At 43.4% G+C, this 9,845-nt stretch overlaps 1 protein-coding gene across 1 annotated transcript in view; it reads left to right on the top strand.

Moving 5' to 3' along the window:
- The first annotated feature begins 7,183 nt into the window (after positions 1-7,183).
- ANXA10 (annexin A10) overlaps positions 7,184-9,845 on the top strand; it is a 31,549-nt gene continuing 28,887 nt past the window's right edge. The window contains exon 1 of the mRNA XM_072952447.1: positions 7,184-7,270. Within this exon, the coding sequence (XP_072808548.1) occupies positions 7,231-7,270 (40 nt within the window). The 5' untranslated portion in view covers positions 7,184-7,230. The remainder of the gene's footprint in view (positions 7,271-9,845) is intronic.

Below are 9,845 nucleotides of genomic sequence, written 5' to 3' on the forward strand. Positions count from 1 at the left end.
CTGGCTTAGGAGTAAGAGTTTAATGCTTTTAGAGTTTGGGTTTACCCATAAGATCCTTTGCAAATAGAGTGTGTTTGTTTTTTTTTTTTTTTTCGCAAGGATAAAAGCAAGGCCCCAGCAGTGCATGCTATTTTATTTTACATCAATTACAGCTGTAATAGAAAGGGCACCAGCCATGAAGTTAAATTTGGATTGAGTGTCGACCTCATGACACACGATCTGCATGGCTTTCAGCAACTTCCTCAGCCTCAGCACCTCCTCATCTGTGAAACCAGCTTAATGTCAGCAGTCTCGCAAGACTGCTGCGGTGATTACCCAGGAGATGCAGGAGAAAATGGCCAGAGCACAGCCTGCCTGTTGAATAATGACTTTCTTAAACTGCTGGATAAATGGAGAGATCTCTGTGGTCCATATATTTTTATATTTAGTATCTTATAAACATTCTTAGAGCCCACAGTATATCTAAGGTGCTGCCCTGAACGCTTTGAAGAGCAAGAAAAAAATGTACTTGCCCTCCAGGAATTTAAAATTTAGAGGAAAAGGCAAATGCGAAAAAACGCAAGGCCACGTTTGATAGAGACGCACAGTTAAGCAGAAAGTGATACTGGACAAAACCCGGCAAGTCTCCACAAGACGGGGAATTCGAGCCGGGTCCAGAGTCTGGGTCGGGGATGAGAGCAGCTCTGCCTCACTGTCCACTCTGGTTACTTGTCGTCTCTCTTCCCAGACTGCCTCCTGGAATCCAAGTATTCTTCCTTTTTTTAATTTTTAATTTTTTTTACCTTTTTTTATTGAGTAATAGTCATTTTACAATGTTGTGTCAAATTCTGGTGTAGAGCACACTTTTTCAGTTATATGTGAACATATATATATTCATTGTCCCTTTTTTTTTTTTTGCTGTGAGCTACCACAAGATCTTGTATATATTTCCCTGTGCTATACAGTGTAATCTTGTTTATCTACTCTGCATTTTAAAATCCCAGTCAATCCCTTCCCATCCCCCACCCCCTTGGCAACCACAAGTTTGTATTCTATGTCTGTGAGTCTGTTTCTGTTTTGTATTTATTTTTTTTTTTTAAGATTCCACATATGAGTGATCTGATATGGTATTTTTCTTTCCCTTTCTGGCTGACTTCACTTAGAGTGACCCAAGTATTCCTCCTTGATTCATGAGAACAGGTCAGTCTCCAAACCTGCACAACCACTCACAGTAAGGTTCAATCCCATCAAATCAAAGGAAGTCTAGTTGCTAAGACTCATCACTCTCAGAAACCAGGCAGAATGAGGACCGAGTATTCTCTGCTGTGTGGCTGATGCTCTAGCAAGAGGTCCTACAGCTCTGGCTCAGGACACATCAGAGGCACCAGGGAGAGAGCGGACAGTTCCAGGAGAGGCATCAGGAAGGACTGCCTGCACGAGACAGCGCTGGGGCTGAAGGTCACAGTGCATCCTTGAATAGACGTTCACCAGAATCCAGGTGGAGTCAGGAGATGGCGGTGTGAGTGGAGGTGGGGACAGGGAGGAGGTTCCAAAGAGACAGAACAGAGGGGACAAGGCCTCAGAGGTCCCTTTTGGCTGGAGGACAGGGCTGTGTGCTGTTGTGTGGGAGTGGAGAGGTTCAGGAGAGGGAAAGTTAAGACATGAGCCGCACAGACATTGAAGGACAGTCACGGAGAGAACTGTTCACACCGCGAAAACATCTGGACTGAATCCCAGGTCCTCTGTTCTCAGTCACAGGAGTGAGTGGCAGTGTGCACTGAAAATGTCCCCGTCAAGACTGACGAGCCAAGGTCTGAATGTCTCTCTACTCCCTGCTTTGCCCTGAATATGAGATTCCCATGCAGGTGTGTTTCAGTGTGTTCTGCTGCATGGACAGCAGTGGGATGTCCTCAAGGCTGGCCCACCGGGGTGTGTTCATAACCTCGGTGGTCCCACGGCTGTCTCTTCCATGTGAAGACCATCCACTCTGGGAGCCAGAGAAGGAAACACACTGAGAAGCACTGCTCTGGGCATGGAGGGTTTTAGGCATAGAAAGACATGTGCCATGTCTCACCTTTGGAAGGGTCATCCTGGCTGTGAGAACAGGGAGGTGGGAAAGGAGTGTGTGAGGAAGTAGCAGCAGAGGCTGAAACAAGGGGACCACATGGAAGGCGCTGTGGGCAGAGGATGGGCAGGCCTGGATGGAAGGGCAGGAGAGAGGATGGGTTAACACATCTGGTAACCATCCCTTAGAGCTGGCTGTGCTTACAGCCCTGAAACCCGTTCAGAACAGCTGTTGTCAGACAGGAGTAGAGCTGGCTGGGGCGACTGAAGTCCTTCAGGAGGGTCGAGGGCACTAGGACCTGAGCCAAAGGAGAACCACAAACCGGTGCCCCAAGGTGAGAGCATGCCCCACAGAGAGGGAGGCCAAGACTTCGGCAGGGCTTCCTCCCAGGGCTCCCCAAATCCTACATTCACTAGAGATCTAACCATCTCAATCACACTGAGTTACCCGTTGAAACCTACATGCTTGCGGCACCAAACTGCCCGCTCGCGAGGCTGTTACTTCAAAGTCTACAGTCTTGAGCCTCTCAGGTTGTCCCTGAGTGTGACTCAAACACCAAAAGATGGGGAAAGGACTAAAATGCTGCATGAGAGTTGAATTTGGAGGAACAGGGGTATACGGACCCCAGCCCCAGATTGGCCACGAAAAAGTGAAATGTGAGGCCTTTACTGATGTTCCTACTGGTATGAGACACTGAGGATAATTTTATTAACTTCATGAGCAACATGTATGTGATTTTTCTGTCTCTTTTCAGTTCCAGATAATAACTTTGAAATTTTTCTATTAGTTAAAGAAATCCATTCATTATTTACTCAAGGGGCAAATTCTAGAACCAATTTTAAATCTACGAAATACTTGTGATCTTCTGCACAGTGAGTTTATGAGACAGTTTATTCTGTCTTTCAAAAAGGGAGTATTTTTAATTCTTCTGTCAAAATCTAAATTCACAAATGACTAGAAACAAAGACTATACTTTGAGTCCTTGTGGTAAGAATTCAAGTTGAAACGACCGGCACTGGAACTGACTTTGCCTCAGACAAGCAATACTGCTTCTGAATCTGTCCATTTTCAAGGCAAAAAGAATCATTTTACCATATATACATGATTTTTCACAATTTCCAGTTTGCTCTAAGACATGAAACAATTAGGAACGTGTACATAAAAAAGGGCTTGCTTTAAAGGGTGTGCCTGCTGAGAGACTCCTGACACAGTACCTCTCGCTCTCTGAAAGGGCTGAGCGGCTGGACTAGGTTAGCTGAGAACAGACCTCAAACACCAGTGAGTTAAACTACATTCCACTGAAAGCAACCGGTATTCACTGCGAACATGCCACTTGCTGCAGTTCAGTTCTGCCTTTACCTGCGAGGGGCTCCTGAGGAAGTCGCCCCTCCAGCCTGTGACACCCTTTTTGTTTCTTCCTTTACGTGGTGGAGACTGGCACTCAGCTCAGACGGTATCACTCTCTTGCTTAGAAACATGGTATGTCCCTTGGCCACCAGCTCACTCCTCACCTCCACCTCTGTGTCTCAGCTGAGTCGCTTCAAGCGGGGCCCTCACCTGCTCACACGCAGGGTGGGAAGCTGTGCCAACAACTCAGGACCCTGTCTCCACCCCTACACCCTCCACTACAGGCAAACCCCATTTGTCTGCACTGTCTCTCTTCAGTTTTCCTAATACAAACAACAAATATGACCCAAGTAGTGATTTCGGGAATCTGCTTAATTCATACATGTCCTGTATTTGTTTAAAAACAAGTTTCATCACATTAATTATATGTAAAGCCGGGTCATTCAGCCAAAAATTTCATGAATGAATTTTTTAAAGAAATCATTTAACTTAAGTGACATCACCAGTAAATGAGAACATTGTAAAAAGAAGTCTCACTACACAGAAAATCACGTCTGGTTTTGATGTTCCTTCTGCAGACAAGGGATGTAAAATATAATTAGAAGGATACGAACTACGGCCACAGAATAACTACTTGGTTCAGCAGCATATTACAAAACAGTAATATACCGACAGAGTCAAATTCCCCAGAACATAAGGTACTAGTGATAAATTAAAACGCAGTATGTGCCAGGGAGTTTGGGAAAGAAGTTCTTAGCGTAGACTGATGCCATCAGAGAGACTGATGTCCGGTGGAAGGACCTCTTAGAATGTGGTTGAGCACAAATATTTGAAAAAAAACTCCACCGGAAAGGTCAGATTACCTTAAAATAGATTAATATAAATCCACAAGGATATCATAAGCACTTGAAGAAAGTTTTATAGCCCAAAGCAATTAATCAAACAATTTTTTCAAACAATTGTTTAATTCAGGGGACAAAGTTAAAACTATTAGTTGAACTGTTTTTATAGCTTAACTGGTCAGATCAGTCAAAACTGGTGGCAGACTGGTGGTTGTCAGGGGCTGGTGGGAGGTTGGGGTGGAATCCGGGGATGTCAGTGAAGGGTACAAACTCCCAGTTGTGAGGTGAATGGTCCTGGGTGTGATGTTCAGCACGGTGACTGCAGCCAACAATGCTGTGTTATACACATGAAAGTTACTTAGAGTAGGTCTCAGATGTCCTCACAAAAAAAAAAAAGGGAACCGTGTGAGGCGATGGGTGTGAACTAACCTTACCGTGGAGATCATTTCACAATATATACTATGCATATCACATTATCGTGTTGTGCACCGTAAACTTACACAATGGTACACGTCAATTATATCCCAGGAAAACTGGAAAAATAGGATCATTAAAAGACAAAGGCAGCACTCCAACGAGAAAGTAAACAAAAGGAACACTAAGTATGTGCCTCATGTGGAATAATGTTGCTGACGTGAGCTTAACTGAAGCATAATAATTGACATAAAGTGAATATAATGATTTAATTAGCTATATAAATCGGCTTGAATGACAAACATTTACTCGAAAGTTGTGTTTTTTGGATTACTAAAAATTCCCAATTTTTTTTTTTTACTTTTAGTGTTGAATTTATTTCCAAAACATTTTTAATGTATGATTTTAAGGCCAGTTAATAAAGAGATCATTTTAGGTGCCAAAGGAGATTAAGAGCTGTCAACGAGAAAAAAGAAAACATTTTTGCATATCATAAAAATACACTGCACTCGTAGCCTGTATGAGGATTAAGAAAAAACTGCGGACTTTTAAATTCCACCTACAGATTGTGTCTGATAAATCACTGTAGGCATTTCTAGCTTTCCTTATATATAACTGGCAGAGCTTTTTTTTTTCTTCCTTTTTCTTATTTTTTTTTCACAAGACAGTTTCATTTTATAGCACTTACTCCAGCAGAAAATTCTGAGGGATCCTAGTCTGGCCAGTAATGAAACGTTTTGTTTTGTGGGGACACTTGCACACTCAGTGCTGAAAACGGCCTAGATAATTACACATATTTAACACTATGTCCCAATTTTTTCAAATACATTTTCTTTTCTGTTTCAAAGCAGCCCTTTGGCTGAGAGCACTCAGCCAGATTAAGGTCACAAGGCAATAAATGGTACTGTCCCCACAAGACTTGTCCAAACAAGTCTTCCAACTCCTGAAACAGGGGAAAGAAAGTATATCTTCCCCATGCCTCAGAAAACCTTTAATTTTCCCGATGAAAAAACTGAGAACAAACTACACAGACACAAAGGATTTGGTAAAAGGCAGTGACAAATAGCAGAAAAGAAAAAAAAAAGTTCACATTTAAAGGTACAGCACTTCTTTCTAAAGTTTAAATTTTAAATTCCTCCAGGATTAGAGTCAAAAGAAAATGACTGAGGTGAAGAGAACTCAGTCTGGGGATGTGCTTTAGAATCTGCTCTCTGCACTTAATTCAGGAAATAAAAGAAGAACCAAAGTCTGTTTTCCTCAGAGAGCCTCACCCAGGGGAGCTGGTGCGTGAACAAGAGAGGAAACTCACATGTGTCCCCACCAGTAGCTTCAAGAGCTGAGGGTGGGCTCAAGGGAACGTGGGGCCTAGATCACTGCCAACAAGCTGGAGGTATCAGAAGCAAACTGGACATTCGTTTGCAAACGCAGGCACTGGCATAGTACGATGTAGACAACTTCGTGTTTCTCATTAGTCAAGTGGAATCCAAACTGAGTTCAATTCTTAGTTTTAACTCAAGTGAACAGTGTTTTAATCTCCCCAAAATCTTTTCATAACTATTTTGGTTTTGGCATATGCCTATTTCTTGGACTAGAAATTATGGTCCAGTCTTTGTCTCACTAATTAATGCATCAATGAGACAAGCGGAATTTTCCACTGTTACCAAATGGGCTCCAGGAAACTTCCTCTTCAGCTGAGATGTTACTGCTGCAGAAGAGCTTGGAGAACTTCTGCGTTCTCAAGGCCCGGGAGACCCGTCTGCTATGGGAAGGCATTTTCCCGGTATTTCTGGGCACTGACAACAAACTGGAGAGCTCCTCATCTTTATAAACCTTAACTGGCAGCTCCTGGCTAAGTGCCACCCTACAGAGCCCAGTGCTGGCTGGTTCTGCTGGAATGAGAGACCGTGTGGACTCAAAGCCTAACTCGCATGTTCTGCCGTTTTATTACTGGCAAGAAGGAGTATGCAAATGAGTGTCAGTCAGGGTTTTATGTTTTCCTATGTAGCCTCAAGCTTCTGCCGAAAAAATCTTCACCCTGCCTAAACCACCCAGATTTCTACAAGCCCCATAACCCAAATTCTAATATTTCAATTTTATCTAATACGATTTTCGGGCCCCTGATATGTTTAAAAAAAAAAAAAGCCGTGATGGGAAGTGCATCTTCTAATTCATGTCAGCGGCAGGAATCTCCACAGCACACTTCTTTTCAGTCCCTATAAATGGTCTAATTCCTGAGAAAATGCTCACTGTTTATTAAGAAGATGGGTATTTATTTGACTTTTACACTTTTACATTGTTAGTCCTAGTTTCTCAGTTTCCTAGATGCATAAGAGATGCCAGCATAGGAGAGGCCAATGGACTAAAAGGAATTCAACCAAGTCCGTTCTCTGCAATGAACATGCAATTAACACATCTGTTTAACAGAATTGTGTATCTTAGAGTCATTTAAAAACATAGAATATACTTTTGTTTTTATCTGGAAAAAATTGTTGAACGCTGGTGTGAATTACTGCAGCCCCTCTCTCTGACTCCCCTTACCAGGTGCAGGGGACCATCTTCCCCGCCCCCAATTTCAATCCTGTGATGGACGCCCAGGTGCTGGAGGGAGCGCTCCAGGGATTTGGTAAGCCAGGAGGTTTCCAGTGCCTCTCACTGTCACCATCCCACTCTGCCTGTTCTAAGACTGTAATGTGGGTGTAAAGAGCTGATGTCTAACAGAGGCCAACACAGCTTAACATGAAAAGCTGGGAAAAGAAGCAGAATGAGAAAAATAACAGAAAAGGGCAACAGTGGTGACGAGATTTCCCTATCGCAATTGCAAATCCGATCTCGACACGCTTTTGCCTTAAATTCTTAAACATCTCATCACTACTGAATGAAATCCCAAACCAAAACACCTGATCTGGGATAAACAGCCTTTTGGCTCTGGTTGTTTTCTAGCCTGTTTCCTCTGCTACTTCCTCGTGCAGCCAAATCAAAGTTCCTGCCGCTCCCCCAGGGGATCTGCTTCTCCACATCCCCGCAAACTGGCTTGGGGTCCCCCGCCTGGAAGGCTGTTTTCTAATTCCACCTACTTGGCATCCAAATTTTCCTCCTTCAAGAATCCCTTCAAGTGAGCCTTCCTCCTAGAACCCTCCTTTGCCCTCCAAGCTCACAGTGCAAGCCCGGCCCTCTGCTTCCAGACTCTCCCACCCTTGACCCCACTTCCACTGGGCTCATCCTTCGTGTCTCTTACCACCTGGTCGGTGAACTCCCGGAGTGCAGAGCCTGGGTGCAGGTGATTACAAGTGGATGAGATCAGAGTTTAGGAAAGGAATACACAGAGAAGGGGGGAACCTGCTGTGTTCTTCTAACAACGATTTCATCCTTAAGATGTGATGGGGAGTGTTAAAGATCCATTTATTTTTCTTAGTACAATCTGTTTTAAGGAAACTTCTGGTGAGTACGAAGATAAACACTGACAACAGAAAGGAAACGTCTGCATAAAATATGTGAAGACTTTGGTTAAGAAAGCAAAGCTCCTCACTTTGAAGACAAGGCTGCCCTTATGACAGATCTGCTCTGCGTGTGTGTGTGTGTCCACCAGCAGAATCCCAGAGAGAAAACAATAAATGACTTTGAACATGATCTGAAGTCGACTTAGGAGTCCGCAATGATTCCACGCCTTTTAAAACATCAGTCATCACTAGAAATATAGAGACAACGTAACAAAAAGTTAGATTAATTTTTTTAAGAGAGTAATTTTTGCTTTAAAACTATAGATCAGAGAAATCTATTCACTGAAAAAAATTTTTTTCTTCACTTTAGTTTCAATTTTCTTGTCATTGAAATTTTGGTGTCAGAATATTGACTCATTTTGACCCTGGGAATTTTCTGCTTGTCAGGGTCTGAGCTGAAGAACTTCAGGAGGTTTTCTGGCAGAATGTCAATTCTTGCATGCCAGAGCAAAATACAGCTCGAAATGCCTTAAAAGCCTGCCCACCCCCGGCAGAGTACAATTAAAGGAGAGAATTGCTAATGTTTCCCTTGGCCATTGTGGGTTTTCCCCAGCTTTGTGGAGACAAAATTGAGAAATAACATTGTGTGAGTTTATGGTGCACAATGTGATGATTTGATACACGCATGTTCTGCTGAATGATGAACACAGTAAGGTTAGTTCACAGGTCCTTCTTCGCACACAATGAACACTTCTGTTAATATGGTGAGACGTTCACCATGGACTCTCAGCAACCTTCAAGTGCTGTTTACTACAGAACCTGTGCTGCCCCTCACACTCCAGGACGTATTCCTCTCATACCTGGAAGCTTGGCCCCTTTGACTGTCAGGTCCCCATTTCCTCCACCCTTCCGGCCCCTCGCTATTTCTGTGAATTCAGCTTTTTGGGATGCGACATATAAGTGAGATCACACAACATCTGTATTTCTCTGCCTTATTTCACTTAGCATAATACCTTCCAGATTCAACCATGTTGTCACAGACAGCAAGCTTTCCTCCTTTTATGGCTGAATGACATTCCCTTGTGTGTCTAGCACATTTCCTTTATTCACTGCTTTGTGGATGGACACCTAAGTGGTCTCCTGGTCTCAGCTATTGTGAACGGTGCTGTAAGGAACATGAGGGTGGAGATGGCACTTCAAGATAGCGACTTCATTTCTTTGGATGAACACTCAAAACTGGAACTGCTGAATCCTATGGTGGCTCTATTTTAAGTTTTTTGAGGAACCTCCATAATGTGTTCCATAGAGGGTGCACCAATGTACATTCCCACCAGCAGGGCACACGGGTTCCCTCTTCTGCACATCCTCACCAGCACTGGTTCTCTCTTATCTTCTGGGTAACGGCCATTCTGACACGTGTGAGGTGGCACCTCCCTGTGGTTCTGAGTTGCATTTCCCTCATGATTAGTGATGCTGAACATCTTATCACGTACTTCTTGGCTATTTGTATTTATGCTTGGGAAAAATGTCTATTCAGGCCCTTTGCCCATTTTTCAATCAGACTGTTTGTTTTATGCTATTGAGTTGTTTGAGTTCCCGATATCAACTCCGTATCAGATTTCTCCCGTCTGCAGGCTGCTTCTTCGCTCCTGCTGTGCCAAAGCTTTTGAGTGGGACGTCGCCCCACTTGTTGATTTCTGACTTGGCTACTGTGATTTACTTACAGAAATCAGAAAGCAAAAATATACTCTGAAGCAAATA

This window comes from Vicugna pacos, chromosome 31 (genome assembly GCF_048564905.1).
Source record: "Vicugna pacos chromosome 31, VicPac4, whole genome shotgun sequence".
NCBI classification, from domain to species: Eukaryota; Metazoa; Chordata; class Mammalia; order Artiodactyla; family Camelidae; genus Vicugna; species Vicugna pacos.